The following is a 20,373-nucleotide window of genomic DNA, read 5'->3' as shown; positions in this document are numbered from 1 at the left end:
GGGCTAGTTCTCACTCATCTCAGAGAGCACACTTCCATAAAGATCTTCACTAAGAACCCAATTGTAAATTATATATTTTTAATAGAGACATTGGCCAACTGGGTAATTTGCTAATTGCAATGTTTGCATATCAATCCTAGGCCTGAATCCTCATACAGTGCCTTCAGAGTATTCACACCCCTTGACCTTTTCCACATGTTGTTGTTACAAAGTGGGATTAAAATAGATTTGATATTTTTTTGTCAATTATCTACACAATATTCTGTCAAAGTGGAAGAACAATTCCAACTTTTTTTTTTATTCATGGAAAATTAAACACTAATATATCTTAATTAGATAATTATTCAACCCCCTGAGTAAAACATGTTAGAATCACATTTGGCAGTGATTACAGCTGTGAGTCTTTCTGGGTAAGTCTCTGAGAGCTTTGCACACCTGGATTGTATAATATTTGCACATTATTCTTCAAGCGCTGTCAAATTGGTTGTTGATCATTGCCAGACAACCACTTTCAGGTCTTGCCATATATGTTCAAGACAATTTAAGTCAAAACTGTAACTAGAGCACTCAGGAACATTCAATGTCATCTTGGTAAGCAACTCCAGTGTATATTTGGCTTTGTGTTTTAGGTTATTGTCCTGTTGACAGGTGAATGTGTCTCCCAGTGTCTGTTGGGAAAGAGGACTGAACCAAGTTTTCCTCTAGGATTTTGCCTGTGGTCTGCGCTATTCCATTTATTTTTCCCTCAAACTCCCTAGTCCTTGCCGATGACAAGCATACCCATAACATGATGCACCTACCACCATGCTTGAAAACATGAAGAGTGGTACTCAGTAATGTGTTGTGTTGGTTTTGCCCCAAACATAACACTTTCTATTCAGGACATCAAGTTAATTTCTTTGCTGTTTTTTTTGCAGTTTTACTTTAGTGACATATTGCAAACAGGATGCATGTTTTGGAATATTTCTATTCTGTACAGGCTCCCTTCTTTTCCCTCTGTCAATTAGGTTACTGTTGTGGAGTAACTACAATGTGGTTGATCCATCCTCAGTTTTCTCCTATCACAGCCATTAAACTCTGTAACTGTTTTAAAATCACAATTGGATCCCTGAACTGTTTCCTTCCTCTCCGGCAACTGAGTTAGGAAGGAAGCCTGTATTTTTGTAGTGACTGGTTGTGTTGATACACCATCCAAAGTGTAATTAATAACTACACTATGCTCAAAGGGATATTTAGTGTCTTTTTTATTTTTTACCCATCTACCAATAGGTGCCCTTAATTTGCGGACCATTGGAAAACCTCTGGTCTTTGTGGTTGAAAATGTGGTTGAATTTCACTGCTCAGCTGGGGGATCTTACAAATAATACATTAGGCCAACTGTTACATGCCTGTGCTCATCAACATATATTTTTTTAAAGGAAAAGTGAAATGACTCACAGCTCAAATAATATGAAACAACTCCCTGACATCGGACATGATACACATTTTAACAGCACAACAAAATAGATAAAACATGTTATTTTGCAGGTGCCTTTTCATTTGTACATCAGTGGTGCAACTGTCTTTCTAACTGCACGGAACTATATCTGTGGTGCAACTGTCTTTCTAACTGCACGGAACTATATCTGTGGTGCAACTGTCTTTCTAACTGCACGGAACTATATCTGTGGTGCAACTGTCTTTCTAACTGCACGGAACTAAAGCTGTGGTGCAACTATGTCTTTCTAACTGCACGGAACTAAAGCTGTGGTACAACTGTCTTTCTAACTGCACGGAACTAAAGCTGTGGTACAACTGTCTTTCTAACTGCACGGAACTAAAGCTGTGGTACAACTGTCTTTCTAACTGCACGGAACTATATCTGTGGTGCAACTGTCTTTCTAACTGCACGGAACTATATCTGTGGTGCAACTGTCTTTCTAACTGCACGGAACTAAAGCTGTGGTGCAACTGTCTTTCTAACTGCACGGAACTAAAGCTGTGGTGCAACTGTCTTTCTAACTGCACGGAACTATATCTGTGGTGCAACTGTCTTTCTAACTGCACGGAACTAAAACTGTGGTGCAACTGTCTTTCTAACTGCACGGAACTAAAGCTGTGGTGCACAGGAGAGAAGCAAAACTTTCCAGTGGGCAAAATCCTTTATCTTGAGGTTACGGAGGAGGGGTTGTAAAATGTACCAGTCAAAAGTTTGGAGACAAACTCATTCCAGGGTTTTTCTTTATTTTTTACTATTTTCTACATGGTTGAATAATAGTGACGATATCCAAATATATTTGAGATTTGAGATTCTTCAAAGTAGCCACCCTGTGGCTTGATGACAGCTTTGCACACGCTTGGCATTCTCTCAACCAGCTTCATGAGGTAGTCACCTGGAATGCATTTCAATGAATAGGTGTGCCTTGTTCATTTCTGGAATTTCTTTCCTTAATCCATTTGAGCCAATCAGTTGTGTTGTGACAAGGTACTGTAGGGGTGGTATACAGAAGATAGCCCTATTTGGTAAAAACCAAGTCCATATTATGGGAAAAACAAAGAGAAACAACAGTCCATTGTTACTTTAAGACATGAAGGTCAATTAATCTGGAACATTTCAAGACCTTTGAAAGTTTCTTTAAGTGCAGTTGCAAAAACCATCAAGGACTATGATGAAACTGGCTTTCATGAGGACCGCCACAGGAAAGGAAGACACAGAGAGACCTCTGCTGCAGATGATAAGTTCATTAGAGTTATCAGCCTCAGAAATTGCAGCCTAAATAAATGCTTCAGAGATCAAGTAACAGACACATCTCAACATCAACTGGTCAGAGGAGACTGCGTGAATGCCTTAATGGTTGAATTGCTGCAAAGAAACCACTACTAAAGGACACCAATAAGAAGAGACTTGCTTGGGCCAAGAAACATGAGCAATGGACATTAGACCGGTGGAAATCAGTCCTTTGGTCTGATGAGATCAAATTTGAGATTTTTGGTACCAACCGGCGTGTCCTTGTAAAAGACAGAGTAGGTGAACGGATGATTTCCACATGTGTGGTTCCCACCGTGAAGCATGGAGGTGATGGTGTGGGGGTGCTTTGCTGGTGACACTGTCTGTGATTTATTTAGAATTCAAGGCACACTTAACCAGCATGGCTACCACAGCATTCTGCAGCGATACGCCATCCCATCTGATTTAGTGGGACTATCATTTGTTTTTCAACAGGACAATGACCCAACACACCTCCATGCTGTGTAAGGGCTATTTGACCAAGAAGGAGAGTGATGGAGTGCTGCATCAGATGACCTAGCCTCCACAATCACTCGACCTCAACCCAATTGAGATGGTTTGGGATGAGTTGGACCGCAGAGTGAAGGAAAAGCAGCCAACAAGTGCTCAGCATATGTGGGAACTCCTTCAAGGCTGTTGGAAAAGCATTCCAGGTCAAATCCAATTTTATTTGTCACATACACGTGTTTTAGCAGATGTTATTGCGGATATAGCGAAATGCTTGTATAGGTGAAGCTGATTGAGAGAATGCCAAGAGTGTGCAAAGCTGTCATCAAGGCAAACGGTATCTACTTTGAAGAATCTCAAATATAAAATATATTTTGATTTGTTTAACACTTTTGGTCACTACATGATTCCATATGTGTTATTTATAGTTTTGATGCCTTCACTATTATTCTACAATGTAGAAAATAGTAAAAATAAAGAAAAACCCTTGAATGAGTAGGTGTTTCCAAACCTTTGACTGGTACTGTATAAAATGGACATATCTCTGTTAATACAGAGTAGCTCAAAATATTTCTAATCATTAAAAAGGACAAATTATCCAATGGATCATAATACTTTGCAGCCCTATTTTGTAAGTGGGGATGCAGCTTCTCCATTTGCAACATTGCTCAGGCGCCCCTGTGTGTGTGTTGTTGACGTGTTTATGGGGTCTTATTGATGTTGTTAGCTGCTTAACACTGAACACCCATCACTTTAAGAAATGACTTTACCCCAGCATTCAGTTACACACTCACTCACTCACTCACTCACAGCAAGTGTGTGTGTCCGAAATGATGAGCCACTGACCTGAGAGCAAAGTGGTTTATTATGCTCACATCCACAACGGAATGCAGGCGGAAATGTTTGAGAACCAAAACAAAAGCTTGTCTAAGCCGACCCCTGTCCCCTCTGCTCATCATGACATCATCACCTCCCACCTCCATTCTGTCTGCTCCATCTATTAGATACTGCTAGTCCAAAAGAGAGAGAGAGAGTGTGTGTCCAGATGGCATAGAGATAAACAAACAGGAAACCCACTGATTAATATTCATCCCCCTTAGTGTAGAAAAGTCTATAGGTATTTTCATTGAAATATTTTCCTGCGTGTTTGGTTCAGTCATATTTTATTGGACATCTCTGGCCTTTTCAGAGCTTTCACGCTTTATGTTGACAGATCTCATATTCAATTTAGACAAGTAGGACATTTTCACTGAGATGCGTACCTTCTCTCTGTAAGCGGGCGGACATGGGTGTGAATTATAGGAGGGAAAAGGGGGGGTGATAATTTAAAAAATATATTACCTGCAACGGTGATTTATAGTTGTCAGAACCTGGTAATATGTAATATGTAGGTTGGGACATAAACCTAAACGTCAATGGCTAATTTCTCTGAATATGGGAAAATAACATTACTAAATTCACTGGGAATTCATTACATAGAATGAAGAAACAATACCCTAAGCCGCAGCGCCATATTACTTGTCAAACATAGGCAACTGATACTAAACTCAGCAAAAAAAGGAACGTCAACTGCGTTTATTTTCAGCAAACTTAACGTGTAAATATTTGTATGAAGATAAGATTCAAAAACTGAGACATAAACTGAACAAGTTCCACAGACATGTGACTAACAGAAATGGAATAATGTGTCCCTGAACAAAGGGGGGGTCAAAATCAAAAGTAACAGTCAGTATCTGGTGTGGCCACCAGCTGCATAAGTACTGCAGTGCTTCTCCTCATGGACTGCACCAGATTTGCCAATTGTTGCTGTGAGATGTTACCCCACTTTTCTACCACGGCACCTGCAAGTTCCCGGACATTTCTGGGGAGGAATAGCCCTAGCCCTCACCCTCCGATCCAACAGGTCCTAGACTTGCTCAATGGGATTGAGATCCGGGCTCTTCGCTGGCCATGGCAGAACACTGATATTTCTGTCTTTCAGGAAATCACGCACAGAACGAGGAGTATGGCTGGTGGCATTGTCATGCTGGAGGGTCATGACAGGATGAGCCTGCAGGAAGGGTACCACATGAGGGTGGAGGATGTCTTCCCTGTAACGAACAGCGTTGAGATTGCCTGCAATGACAACAAGCTCAATCCAAAGATGCTGTGACACACCGCCCCAGACCATGATGGACCCTCCACCTCCAAATCAATCCCGCTCCAGAGTACAGGCCTCGGTGTAATGCTCATTCCTAAGATGACAAACGTGAATCCAACCATCACCCCTGGTGAGACAACCGCGACCCGTCAGTGAAGAGCACTTTTTGCCAGTCCTTGTCTGGTCCAGCGACGGTAGGCAATAGGCAATGTTGTTGCCGGTGATGTCTGGTGAGGACCTGCCTTACAACAGGCCTACAAGCCCTCAGTCTAGCCTCTCTCAGCCTATTGCGGACAGCCTGCGCACTGATGGACAACTCGGGCAGTTGTTGTTGCCATCCTGTACCTGTCCTGCAGGTGTGATGTTCGGATGTACCGATCCTGTGCAGGTGTTACACGTGGTCTGCCACTGTCCGTCCTGTCTCCCTGTAGTGCTGTCTTAGGCGTCTCACAGTACAGACATTGCAATTTATTGCCCTGGCCACATCTGCAGTCCTCATGCCTCATTGCAGTATGCATAAGGCATGTTCACGCAGCTGAGCAGGGACCCTGGGCATCTTTCTTTTGGTGTTTTTGAGTCAGTAGAAAGGCCTCTAGTGTCCTAAGTTTTCATAACTGTGACCATAATTGCCTACCGTCTGTAAGATGTTAGTGTCTTAACGACCGTTCCACAGGTGCATGTTCATTAATTGTTTATGGTTCATTGAACAAGCATGGGAAACAGTGTTTAATAAACCCTTTACAATGAAGATATGTGAAGTTATTTGGATTTTTACTAATCACCTTTGAAAGACAGGGTCCTGAAAAAGGGGCGTTTCTGTTTTTGCAGAGTTTATATACTTGTTGGGGTGGGATTGGCCTAGGGGTTTGGGTGTGGCTTTTGACTATTTTGGTCAAGTTTGGTACAAATCGGATGTTAGTTACTATATTATATGAATCCTATAAATTTAAAATTGGCAATTTGGGTGCATTCAATTAGCTTAATTTCTTAGAGATCAAATCATATTACAACCACAATAATGTTGCTGTAATGCTAATTTTATCTGTTTTTACTAACAGAAACAATTTCAGAACAATCTGAGATGGTGGGTGTAAATCCTCTTTTATTGTGTTTTTTGAGGTGGAATGACCCATATGCTCAAGTTCTTGTCGCACACTATGCACTCCGATAAACCTGTCTGTCTCTCTTAGCTTCTACACACAGTGATCTACATAGCTATACTATACACCAGTGCTGCTAGACTGTTTTGTACCAGGTATTTCTATTGACTAGGTTAGGCCTATCTGAAGTACTTTACACATTGTTTCAGACACCCCAACACCCAACCCCTCCTCTGTCCAACATGTTCTCCATTACTGTCCCAAAAGGATCTGTAGTCGTGGAGTTATAGTGTGTGAGTGTGATGATGGTGTCAGCTTGCGTGACCAGTAACCCCCCCCCCCCCCCCCTGAGACTCTTATCTTCCTAAGTAAAGGCCTATGTTGGTCTGTAAATGTGCAAGCGTGTGTCTGTGATTTAAACTAGCCAGAGGGGCGTTTTTAAAGGAATTAAAGCCACATCAAAGCTGGAGGTAATTGCTGCCTGGCTGATCTCTCTCTGCTGTTTGTTTTTAATGAGAGCTAATCGCTAGGGGTGCAGTTGACAAACACACACACACACACACACACACTCAACACAGCGTTGTCTTGCTAGCCACAGGTCAACAAACAAACAAATAATTTGCAGTTCCTCCAGTCACAGGAGAGAAGAGGGAGGGGGGATAGAAGGAGAGAAAGTGTGTTTGTGTGTTTATGATCATAGTGATTGGTATGTCTGACAGTTCAAAGGGAGTGTTTAGCTGTGTTATCAGTGGTTACTTGTGTGTGTGATTATTATCAATATGACCTAATGTTAGAATTTAGACCCACATTAAACTAAAATCACAGCAACATCTCCTGGCAGAGACAACGCCTGGCCTAATTACAAGCACGAGATGTGGGTCTAATTTCTAACTTTGGGTCATATTGATAATAATTGCCAGAACAATGTGATATGGTTTTTGGCTACGCAGGTGTGGAATCGCTCAGGAATAGTTTACTAGAGCAAATTATTCTTCACACGCGCGCCACACAGACCGATTTAATAATCCTCCGATATGAGGAAAAGAGCTGACTGTATGCAGTCTGTCCTGAAGCATACAAATACCTACTTTAGATAAGAGGGGAAAGATGCAATGTTCACAGAAAATCTCCAACGCAAAGTCGAGATGAGAACAGGGGGATTTGTTGACAGGCTTGTCAGCATTCCTCTCCATCCTCTTTTCTCTCTCTCGCTGTCTCTCTGTCTCCCTCCAGGTAAAATCTAATGCCTTCATTCCATCCGAAATGCATAGCTAAGTTATTGAATACTTTAGCAACGTCACCTCTCAGATCGGTCAAATGAGTTGTGGTTTTGAGTAGAAAGACATGTCTTTGCAATTAGAATGACTGCAAATGTATGATGAATACAGTGTGGTGTTAGTTGTTGTTTTGGATAATGTCTAGGCCTATATTATCAGGAGCTATACCATGGCTGTATGACTACGTTGTATGAATAGCAAAGGGATATAGCAGGTAGACCTTTTTCAGTCAGTTCGACAATAAATAGCCAATGTGCCCCGACTCCGTGGCTGGCTATATAGGCCTATGAAACACGCAGAAGAAAATGAAATGAATGTGCCACAAAACAAATTTAAGTGGATTTCAACTCATCGTTACCATTTACATGGGACGTGCTAATTCACTCACATGAAACTCCTCATGCTCTCTCTCCCTCATCCGTGAAAATAAATTTGACCGCAGCCGACCACAGCGCGCGCGCCTGTCCTATCAATAGGTCACTAGAAGATGCGTAGAGTCTATCGTTTGTTCTAGCGGGAGAAGGATATACAGACCTTTCTGACTTACGAATTGAAACTTTTAATTGAAAAGAAGCCTAGTTAATGAAGTGGAAAAGTAGCCGGCTGACAATGAGTCTGTTGTTGCTTATGGGAAACACACACACACACACACTGTTCAAAGAGACCACCAGATGAATTAGTCACCACCATTACAATGGCTATTAGGTTTGACTTTTAAATGAGTCAAATTAGAGAGTTAAAACATCCTAAACAACACACCCATTCACACGAAACCATGAGCTCAGCACCATAGCATTTAGCGCAACATCTCTCTTTTACAGCCTGGGTCGATCCGTGTGTGTAAGTAGTAGGGCTTTCCCCATCCCAAAAAAATAATCTTGGCTGACCGAGAGTTGTCTGTTCTTTCGAACCATTGATTGTTTAGAAATTTTGAAACGTGTTTTTTTTCCCATATAGACACACCCTATGTTTGAATAAAATCAATTATATGTAGGCTACTAAGCTTGTCTGGTGCTTTAAGCACTGCTATTAAAAATGAAAACACAACTACTAAATACGAGCCAGAAATCAATATAGTCTACAAGGCGTGAGTCAGACAGGTGTCTCATGTGCTTTAAAATAAAAGATACACTACCGTTCAAAAGTTTGGGGTCACTAAGAAATGTCCTTGTTTTTGAAAGAAAATCCCCCCAAAATTGTCCATTTTAAAAGAACATCAAATTGATCAGAAATACATTGTAGACGTTAATGTTGTAAATGACTATTGTAGCTGGAAATGGCAGATTTGTTATGGAATATTGACATAGGCGTACAGAGGCCCGTTATCAGCAACTGTCACAGGCTAACCACACCACTCGTGAGCGTTGCAAAATAAGTTTATGAATCTATGTTACTCAATTATTGCACCCACACTGCTCTCGCATGTCAACGAGTGTCTGCATTGCTAAGGGATAAAATAGAAGTCATTCCTATTTCTGACGCAGATCGCGCTGCAAGTCCCGCCTCTCCCATCACCTCATTGGTTTATAGAAGCAGGTACCCACGTGCCATCTCCTCATTGGTTATGTCCACGTGGGTGATTGAAAGACGAACTGTGTTGCCGGTTGGTGTAGTAATACTATGAAGGTTTAGATGCCAATCACCATATAAGTTCAAACATGAAAAGGCCTGGAAGGAGGCAAAATGACTAGAAACGATTTGGTTGACCGTTTAATGTGTGGATTAATTGTCGGAGTAGAGGACCAAGCATTTCAGGTAAAATAACAACTCAATGTTTATATCCCAAGACAAATTAGGTAGCAACAGCAAGCTAGCTAAATAGGACAAATTAGTCATTAAGTGCAAGCTAACTAGCTACATTTACAGAAATGTTTAATGCTTTTCGACCTGTCCCCAAATTAATGTAATTGGTTCAGAGTTTTTGATATTTCAACCTGTGTGTCATGATCGTGTTTGGTGTAGGGGGACAAAATACATTTATGCACGATGGCGCACTCATGCAGCCCGTTTGGGTTCCGTGTCACTCCTGTGTTCCAATAGCACGTTGTGTTAGCTAATCCAAGTTTATCGTTTTTAAAAGGCTAATTGATCATTAGAAAACCCTTTTGCAATTATGTTAGCACAGCTGAAAACTGTTGTTCTGATTTTAAAGAAGCAATAAAACGGGCCTTCTTTAGACTAGTTGAGTATCTGGGACATCAGCATTTGTGGGTTCGATTACAGGCTCAAAATGGCCAGAAACAAAGACATTTCTTCGGAAACTCGTCCGTCTTTTCTTGTTCTGAGAAATGAAGGCGAGAAATGCGAGAAATTGGCAAGAAACTGAAGGTCTCGTACAACGCTGTGTACTACTCCCTTCACAGAACAGCGGAAACTGGCTCTAACCAGAATTGAAAGAGGAGTGGGAGGCCCCGGTGCACAACTGAGCAAGAGGACAAGTACATTAGAGTGTCTAGTTTGAGAAACAGACGTCTCACCAGTCCTCAACTGACAGCTTCATTAAATAGTACCCGCAAAACACCAGTCTCAACAGTGAAGAGGTGACTCCGGGACACTGGCCTTCTAGGCAGAGTTGAAAAGAAAAAGACATATCTCAGACTGGCCAATAAAAATAAAAGATTAAGATGGGCTAAAGAACACAGACCCTGGACAGAGGAAGATTGGAAAAAAAGTGTTACGGACAGACAAATCTAAGTTTGAGGTGTTCGGATCACAAAGAAGAACATTCGTGAGACGCAGAAAAAATGTAAAGATGCTGGAGGAGTGCTTGGCGCCATCTGTCAAGCATGGTGGAGACAATGTGATGGTCTGGGGGTGCTTTGGTGGTGGTGAAGTGGGAGATTTGTACAGGGATCTTGAAGGAACGCTGTAACTCCATTTTGCAACTCCATTTTGCATCGCTGTGGACAGCGCTTAATTGGAGCCAATTCCCTCCTACAACAGGACAACGACCAAAAGCACAGCTCCAAACTATGCAACCATTTAGGGAAGAAGCAGTCAGCTGGTATTCTGTCTATAATGGAGTGGCCCGCACAGTCACCGGATCTCAACACTATTGAGCTTGACCATATGGTACGTAAGAAGTGCCTATCAAGCCAATCCAACTTGTGGGAGATGCTTCAGGAAGCATGGGGTGAAATCTCTTCAGATTACCTCAACAAATTGACAACTAGAATGCCAAAGATCTGCAAGGCTGTAATTTCTGCAAATGGAGGATTCTTTGACGAAGGCAAAGGACACAATTATTGTTTAAATTAAAAATCATTATTTATAACCTTGTCAATGTCTTCACTATATTTCCTATTCATTTTGCAACTCATTTCATGTATGTTTTCATGGAAAACAAGGAGATTTCTAAGTGACCACAACTTTTTAACAGTAGTGTAGATTTGTGATTACTCGATTTAAAAAGATATTGGTCAACCAAACAATTGACAAATGGGGTCAGCTCTAGTAAGTAGGTGTGTGTGTGTGTGTCATCGATGCCGTGGTAAAGTTTTAGACGTTCAAATATATGTGGTCATATAGGTCATATGTGATTTTTATTGACCAGTGCAGCTGTAGCGGTTAGAATCTAGTCAAATCTTGATTAGCATCATAGTGACATTATCACTCGGACACCACGGTCTTGTCCGCTATAGCGAAATGGAAAACAAAATGTGCGTTTATTTAGGCAAGTACCTGTTTCACTGTGTTTGAAAAGTTTATCTTCTGTCGCCATCAAACCTAGAGTTTTCGTGGTATAGAAGGATTGACAATACATTATTTGTTGTGGCCTTAATAATAATCATTTGTGTGTCGAGTAGGGTTGGTCTTTGTCCACATTTTCATACCATCATACCGTTTCTGTACGGTATTACCGGAAGTGCACGCAAGGGGCCCTATTTGAGAAGGGGGGTGAAAACGATTTTTTATATATTTTTTTATACACAAAACAATTTAGTCAACCGGGATCTTGATCCAGGAGGGGATTGAATGTCTCTGCTGTAACCAAGAAGCTTGATCTGCACACTTTTTAAATAGCACGTTAGCAAACCAAATGTATAGCTGGAACCCTGATCTGGATTCCGTTTATTGGACACATCTTAGATTGAACTTTATAAGTAGCATGCACCCCTGCAGCCTCCGAGTCTTCATCTATCGCTATTTCACAATACCCCGGTAAACGATATCAACTGTACATCGCTCAAGCCTACCGTCCAAAGCCTCTCTTTTCCCAAGACGGCCTCTTCTATCCTGCCGTGTCCCTGGTCAGAAGATCAAATGTGGGCTTTGGTCACACAGCAGCTTACATTAGAATGCTCCAGGCATTACAACCTGCTATATACCATCTTAAACCTTGCGCATGCACACACAGACTTGTCAGATCAGAGGCCTGGAAATGAGAAAATCAGTCAGGCACGATGGGCAGCCCGTGGAAAAGGGCCCCGCTAATTACTACCTAACACTGAACCATCGCTATACAGCTTACTGAGGAAATGAATTACCATGCACACACTTCCATCAAAGGACACTTCCATCTTCATTCATCATGTACAGTACCAGTATTCCATCTGATGAGAGTAAGAGAGAGAGAGAGAGAGAGAGAGAAAGGTACTTTAATTCTATATTGCTTGTCAACTTTTCTTAATAAACTCACTTTAACATAGTCATGAATATTGATTAGGTGCCAGGATACGGATTCTCTCAAGCGGAACGTCATCACCTGCTAAGTCAACTAAAATACGCTCAGACGAGAGAGGGAGAGAGGGACAGGCAGGGGCTTTTTTTGTTGTTGTGATTTTTCCCTTTAAAATGTATACCAAACAAAAACCAATGATTGCAAAGATAAATGTAGTCCTTGCGCATATAGTTGAACTATTTCCACAGAACATTTAGCAAAAACACATTTACTTGAAGAACGGTGCAGATACGAAGTTTGGTAACAAAATGACCTAGAGAGAGAGAGAGATGAAAGTCATGAGATGTGGTGGGGGGGGAGAAAAATAAAGATTCAGATGAGAGGAGAAGATGCACATTTTGGGTACAGACCCCGAAGATGGACATATCTACAGTAGTCCTTGCCTTGAACTGGAGAAAGAGAACATAACAGAGATCTAATCGACTCAATAAAATAGGTCTTAACAGGACCAGGCCAATGAATTAACCCAATAACAGCAGTAGTCAATCTGTGTACTGTAATACTGATATTTACAGAGAAAGTAGACTGATTGAGGTCAACACAATAGTGTGAGTCTGTCGGGGTGTCTACATGGTATGTATGTGTGAAAGCATATGAGGTCAGTAGAGCAGACCGGATTATTCACACTCACTGTTGATCTGATGGTTCCAAATGTATCCCAGCATTCCTTGTGTGTGCGTGCACTGGTTTATTCCACAACCTGTAGCCAGGCCCAGTAATTACAGGACTGAGATGAAGGCTCTTTGTTCTCGTGTGTGTGTGTGTTGAGAGAACCCCATGGTTAGTGTAGATGTCCATCTTTCTCTGACTGGCTCTCTTTCTCGCCATAGGATCTCAGAACGATTAGCTATCTGCATGTCCGGCATATCATTAACAGATGCTTCTCGCTCTGTCTCTGTTTCTCTGTCATTCTACATCGATAATGTTATTGGTCATCTTTGAACAAAAGCAGTACTGGCCAAGGACGCAGGCACGCATGCGCGCACACACACACACACACACACACAAGGTATAAATCCCAGTGTTTGCCAGGTCCTTATCCAGAGGAAGTCCAGTCCAAGCTGTTAAGGAAAATGCTCTGAGTGATGTCATTACACAGAGCCTATATCCTGCCCAAGATAAATAGAGATAAAAGTAGTTCAAGTCCTGTAAAAGTTGTGTTGGGGAAAGCGTTCATGGGTGAACTGAATAATAAACAGAGCCATGGCATGAGATAGCCCACTGCTGTATCTGAAATGCAACTGGAAGGCTGTAGGTTTTATCATTCTGTTTGATTTACTATGTATCTGATCAGGATACTGGAGTAGTCTCTGGTGTATGTTTCAGCTCCTAGCTTTGACTTGATTCTTCACAAAACCACCACCAGGACAAAAAAATACTATGATTTTGGGGGTATTTCACAAGATGTAATCTCTAAAATGGTCCTTAGTAGGAAAGATTGTTGACGTCTTTGTGAAATTTTTATCTAAAAGCATCATTGAGAAATAGTTCATCATATTTATGACATTGTGGCCTACCCAGGCCTCCTTTAAGACTTTGCTTTGTAGGTGCTACAAAGCAAACATTGGTCTCATATGAAGTATTAGCACTTTCTCTGTGATATGAGTCGTATTTGGATTTCTAACAATTTTCTTACATTCATTTATTTATATAAAAATATAAACATGATTTAAAAAATAGGAAATGTTTGATTTGGATATTTTTCAATTTTTTGTTTAACATAATATTCTTTATGGGCATATCAAAGTCCCAGAGTGGGGTCTCTGCTACTTTTAGAGTTATGATCCAATTTGTAAGCATTACCAACAGAGTGAATGTGAAAATGGATTCAAAATGGTCGCCCTCTGCTGGAAATTTGCAGGACAAACAATGATACAAGTAAAAGGAGGGCTGTGATTGGTTAGATGGCCTACTATGCCAATAGGGCTCCAAGGAGTGGTTCTGTAACTGTGTTCTCAATCTTCATAAACCGTGGTGATATTAAATATTAGCAATATTACTGCGCAACGTAGACGTTCTATTTTCTCCTAATATTGCAAAACAATTCGTATGTTCATGTAGTGCCCATCGGTTATGATTGTTTCAACCTCTGTGTTGAAGTCGTGTTTTTACTGTCAATTTCTGGTTTCAAATTAGCACCAAAAACTACACTAACCATGAGCCTAAGTGTTTCTGCCGCCACAGAAACAGATCCTGGGTCTGTTCTAACGCACACGACAAGTTCAGTTTGCGTCTGTGACGGTGCTATCGCGAGTGCCGTCATATATGTTCGTTAACAGATGTCATGGTTTATTTTCGGGACGAAGAGAAGTGTGAAATGCATTCTCTATAAAATGAGCAGTCAGCAGCACAGCAGTGTCGTGTGTATGCGTGTTCGATTCATAAAAAATAGAAGTATCCTTATATTATGTTAATAAACATCACAAGCTTTCTAGTGGTTGTTTTCCGCCTAGTAGAGAAGACTAAAGCTAGCACAGACAAAAGGGGAAACCTTTAGTTATCAGTATCTTTGATGCTACTGTGTACGGTTACTTAGCAAGCTAATTAGAAATTTTAAACAACCGCCATGTTTCAAGAATGCCAGTGGTCACGTGACTTGTATATGTTCTGGGATTGGACAATACAAACCGCAGTGCTGTGTGGGATGAGTAGTTTGTTTGCCCCCTAATTCTGGTATGTACACGGTCTTGTACACAACTTTTTTTTCTTTCATAAAACAGAGTGCTTTTTAATTAAAGCGATTTGTATATTTTAATATATGATTCACCCCGTGTGTGTGTGTGTGTGTGTGTGTGTGTGTTTATGTTGAAAAGGTAAAAAAAAAATAAAAAATAATATATAGATATTTTTTTTAAAAACCTATTCAACATTTGGAACCACAGTAACGAGCATGTTGTTGAAATTGGTATGTGGCATGTCAGTTCTGGAAATACGGTATAACCACGGGAAGAGGTGCGTGGCCCGTTGGAGTCCTGTTTCTCTGTTTAAAATGGGCCTAAACTTTAAAACTGGCAGAGATCCCCCTCTGGAACTGTGACATTCCCCTAGAGTATATTATATTCAACAATATATACAAACATTTGCCAAATCTACATTGTTTTATTTTCAATATTCATGTTTCTTTTTTATATGCACAAATAAATGTAAGAAAATTGTTATTCAAGTTAAAATACTACTCATATCACAGAGAAAGTGGTAAAGCTTCATATGACACCAATGTTTACTTTGTAGCACCTACGGATTAAACATTATGGAGTCTTAAAGGAGGCAACAATGTCATAAATATGCCATGTCTTTTTTTTCCTGGTTTCATGAAGAATCACTCTTATAGACTTCACAGACCATTGAATGTTTTTTACAGTCAAGTCTGTAGCTTTTCATCATTCTCTCCTCTGACTTCCCTTATCTCTCTGCATGTTATAGAAACAGACCCAGGAAATGCCTGTTGGAAGATTTTAAGTGGTTCTGACCCCCATATATAGTTGTGTGTGTGTGTGTGTGTGTGTGTGTGTGCGTGTTAGGAGGAGGTTATTAGGGAATAGGGAGGGTAAGTGTGTTAGCTGCGTCTCCGAGAGCCAAAAACAACTGCAAAGTATTTGAACCATTCTGACAAATGAATGGATAGGAAACACTCAATGTCTTTCATGCTGAGAGGAAGCAGGCCGCTGCCAGCAGTGTGTGTGCTTGTGTGTGTGCAGCCTAGTAATGTGAGCTAAGATTACGTCCTTAATGTCACATTCTCATGCGTCAGTGGCAAAATCATAAGGACCACTCATAATACTTCATGATTAGATTACATATGTTTGGATTGTAGGACCTGCAGCTTTCTGTTGGAATTACTTTACAAAGGGAGAAAATAAAACATGTGCACACACACACACACACACACACACAGGCACACAAGCCTCAGGCACAGACCGACGTAGAAATGCTGAACACAGAACATTGAGCGAGTCATGTTGATTTGACTGGAGCAAGCTATTAACCAGATATACCCAGGGGTCGTGTCTATCCGTTGTCAGACATCATGCACACACAATTCAGGAGACTGAGAGATTTGAAGAAATATGTTAAGTAGACACACACACACACTTACTGCTTGATACATACTGCTGATGAAAGTGTGGTTAGTCATGCCATTCAAGTTATGTCTTGGGGGCATACTGTACACCAGTGACTGGTTTCAGTGGATCCTCTTCAGGTTCAGAAACAAAACCTGTGTCTCAAATGCTACCCTATTACCTTTGGTGCACTACTGTGGCCACTTACCACCCCTAATGTGTCCCAGGTCAAAGGTAGTGTATTATCTAGGACTAGGTTATAGGGTGTCATTTAGGGCAGTGTTTCCCAACTCCGGTCCTCGAGTTACCCCCAACGGCACAGATTCTTCATTTGAAGACACCATATTTCATGATCTGGGTATCTGAGATACAGTGCTTTCAGAGGGTATTCACAACCCTTGACCTTTTGGCATTTTGTTGTTGGAAGTTGGAATTAAAATTGTTGACAAAAAAATATGACAATTAAATCAATCTAAAGAAAATACTGTGGAAGAACAAATAAGTGGAAGAACAATTCTAACATTTGTAAAAAAAAATATATAAAAAAATAATGTCAAATACAACACTAATATTTCTCGATTCCACACCTGGATTTGCCCATTATTATTTTCAAAATTCTTCAAGCTCTGTCAAATTGGTTGTTTATCATTGCCAGACAACCACTTTCAGATATTGCCATAGATTTTCAAACAGATTTTATTGAAAACTGTAACTCGGCCTCTCAGGAACATTCACCCTCTTCTTGGTAAGCAACTCCAGTGTTGATTTGGCTTTATGTTTTAGGTTATTGTCCAGCTGAAGGGTGAATTAATTTCCCAGTGTCTGGTGGAAAGCAGACTGAACCAGGTTTTCCTCCAGGATTTTTCCTGTGCTTAGCTCCATTCCATTTCCTTTTTTGTTTGTTTTTATCCTGAAAAACTCCCCAACGATTACAAGCATACACATAACATGATGCAGCCACCACTATGATTGAAAATATGGAGGTACTCAATAAATATGGTGGTACTCTGCAATATGTAGTATTGGTTTTGCCCCAAACAACACTTTTTTTATTCAGAACAAAAAGTTAATTGCTTTGCCACATTTTTTGCAGTATTACTTTCGGGCCTTGTTGCAAACAGGATGCGTGTTTTGGAATATTGATTTATTCTGTACAGGATTTCTTATTTTCACTCTGTCATTTAGGTTAGTATTGTACATTAGTATAGTATAGTTAGTATAGTATAGTAAATACAATGTTTTTGATCCATCCTCAGTTATCTCTTATCACAGCCATTAAACGCAAACTGTTTTAAAATCACCATTGACCTCGTTGTGGTTTCCTTCCTCTCTGGCAACTGAGTTAGGAAGGACGCCTTTATCTTTGTAGTGACTGAGTGTATAGATATTCAATAGGTTCGCCTTTGCAAGACATTATTTAGGCTTGCCATAACAAAGGGGTTTAGTACTATTGACGTCTTGAGTCAATAGTATTTCACCCATTTTGTTATGGAAAGCCTCAAGTTCATGAGTAAACATTTGCATAGTTACTTAAGCTTTTATTTTTTTAATGAATTTGTAATAATGTCAAACAATTCCACTTTGACATTATTGTATGTCACATTCTCAGTGTATGCCTGTGACGACAAATCTCAATTTAAAATTCAGGCTGTACCCCAACAATGTGGAAAAAGTCAAGGGGAGTGACGAATACTTTCTGAAGGCACTGTATGTGGGGCACTGCCTCAGAGGAAAAACTCCCCAAATCAACTGTGAGTTAATGTTGTTTCTCTCTCTCGGTCTACCTCTCCCCTCCCCTGTCTCTCTCTCTCTCTGTCTCCCACGCTCTTTCTGTCTCTTTAGGCGTGAAACCCTCCTGAGATGTTCTCAGTGTAAGGTAGCGCGGTATTGTGACGTCACCTGCCAGGTAAGCAGCCCAACTAGAAGTTCTCTCATTTTGTCCATTGCTGTTTCCACTCATTCAAGTACCTAAAGAAAGGGAAGATAACCATATTGTAGGGGAACAATAGACCTAGGGATGTGTGTGTGTGTGCAGTGTAACATCTGAGACTGACCTAATTCCTACATCAGCACATGATGTCACCTAATGAAATGAATGACACAATGCTGTCCACTGCTGCTCCCCATATAAACTGGTTTCCATTACACAACAGGTGTGCGTTTGTGACAAATGTGTGTGTGCTCATCTATCTCATCCTTCTGGGCAGTGTTTCCCCTAGAGTATTTCCAGGCATGGTGCAAAGCAACATCCAGCCCCTGTTGCACCAAAATTGAAATCAACAGAAGTCTTGTATAGTGCAAACACTGCTTCTGTGTAAATTAGAATCGGACATGCACAGATCTCAAGCCAACACGATATATTCACCTTTTAGCCATCTTTCTTTCACATCGACGCTAACCTTTACATTTAAGGTCACTTTATTGGTCAATTGCACACAAGGTCCTATCGAAATTTGACTTGTGCTTTTAATCCCCCCAACTGTGACCTTATACTGATAGGGTAACCCCTAACCCTAGTGTAGCCTCCTCCGCTCCTCTCTGATATGACACGTCACCATTCACCTCTGATTTCCAGCTAACAAACGCCTCTGACTTCCCAACCCACTCACTCGCACACGCATGCACGCACACAGCCATACACACATGCACACTATGCACATCTGCCTGTGTGTGTTTGTAAAGTGCACACAATTTTTCCCCTCTCTTCCACTTCACGTTGCCTTAACTTTTATTTTCAAGAATTCATTCCCTTCAGTTTTTTTTCCAATTCTCTCGACGCCTTTTCAGTTTGTACTGGTCCTATTCCTATATCTTTTCTACCCATATGAATACAAATCAAATATTTTTTAAATGATGTGTTTTCTCTCCAGAAACAGGCATGGTCGGACCATAAGAGGGAGTGTAAATGTCTCCGCAGCCTCCATCCCAGAATCCCCACTGACTCTGTCCGTCTGGCAGCCAGGATCATCTTTAGATTGGTACGCCTCCCCTGACTCGCTCAACGATTGGTTCAATGTTCTGAATTGTCTGGTCAATCCGTTTTTCAATCCAGTCATTTCAGGAAGTGATTTGAAACTCATTTCAGAAGTTGAAAAATCCTCACAGAAAATGAAGATGGAATTGAGCCCAACCCTTTACTAGGGTTAACAGACCTGGATGAGAAAGGTTGTTTCGTTTTTAGACGGTTCTCGTGATAAATAATTGATCTCGTCTAGTTTTACACTTCTTCGTCTTTTATCCATTTTCCTCTTTGTTTTTCCACCATTTCTACTTCCTACATCTCTCTCCCTCCTCCCCCTCTCTCTCCCTCTTCTCTTCCTTTAGTTGAGTCCATCGCAGACTTCTCCAGGGCTGTGTTCTTTAGAGGAGCATGAGTCACGTAAGTCTCTCCCACCTCCCCTACAAAAGTGACATTCAATACTTGTTTTGCCTTTCTCTTCTAACAAAACAACAAAAATACTTATGGAAAGATACAGAGTCAATCACAATATCCTCCAAACACAAACATCAACTCAGACAGCAGGAGAAGTCCTTTCTAGCCTGGCATGGCCGTGCATCTGCAGGTGGTGTTTACATGTTGTCCCCAGGTCTCAGATTAAGTACACAACGTCAGCTACAGGACCAGGTGTTGGTTAGACGTGACAGACAAAGTGGGGACAGTATTAGACACAGGGACATTGTCAGACATATTGGGGACATCATACCTAGTTGAGACGGTACCAGACACCGTTTCAGACATAGTTTGGTCAGTGAAAGACATAATGGGGACATTAGATATGATAAGGACAGTGTCAGACATAATGGGGATATTAGACAAGATATTTATATCTGTCTGGCTAAAACCTGTGGCTCTCTTCCAGTCTCTTAGTCTAGCTAGCAGCTTCCCACAACATGGGAATA

General features: G+C 40.9%; 1 protein-coding gene across 3 annotated transcripts in view; it reads left to right on the top strand.

The window, feature by feature from the left end:
- Positions 1 to 20,373, top strand: part of smyd3 (SET and MYND domain containing 3) — a 191,390-nt gene that overhangs the window by 773 nt on the left and 170,244 nt on the right. For 2 of the 3 annotated variants that reach the window (XM_036962694.2, XM_090220609.1), the window contains exons 2-4: positions 18,316 to 18,379; positions 19,344 to 19,451; positions 19,798 to 19,852. In XM_036962694.2, the coding sequence (XP_036818589.2) occupies positions 18,316 to 18,379; positions 19,344 to 19,451; positions 19,798 to 19,852 (227 nt within the window). Of the gene's footprint in view, positions 1 to 18,315; positions 18,380 to 19,343; positions 19,452 to 19,558; positions 19,853 to 20,373 lie in introns of all 3 variants that reach the window. The other variant, XM_090220608.1, reaches the window with a different exon arrangement.

Source organism: Oncorhynchus mykiss, chromosome 25 (genome assembly GCF_057628025.1).
Source record: "Oncorhynchus mykiss isolate SJ-2025 chromosome 25, ASM5762802v1, whole genome shotgun sequence".
NCBI classification, from domain to species: Eukaryota; Metazoa; Chordata; class Actinopteri; order Salmoniformes; family Salmonidae; genus Oncorhynchus; species Oncorhynchus mykiss.
This window is presented reverse-complemented; position numbering and strand designations above follow the sequence as displayed.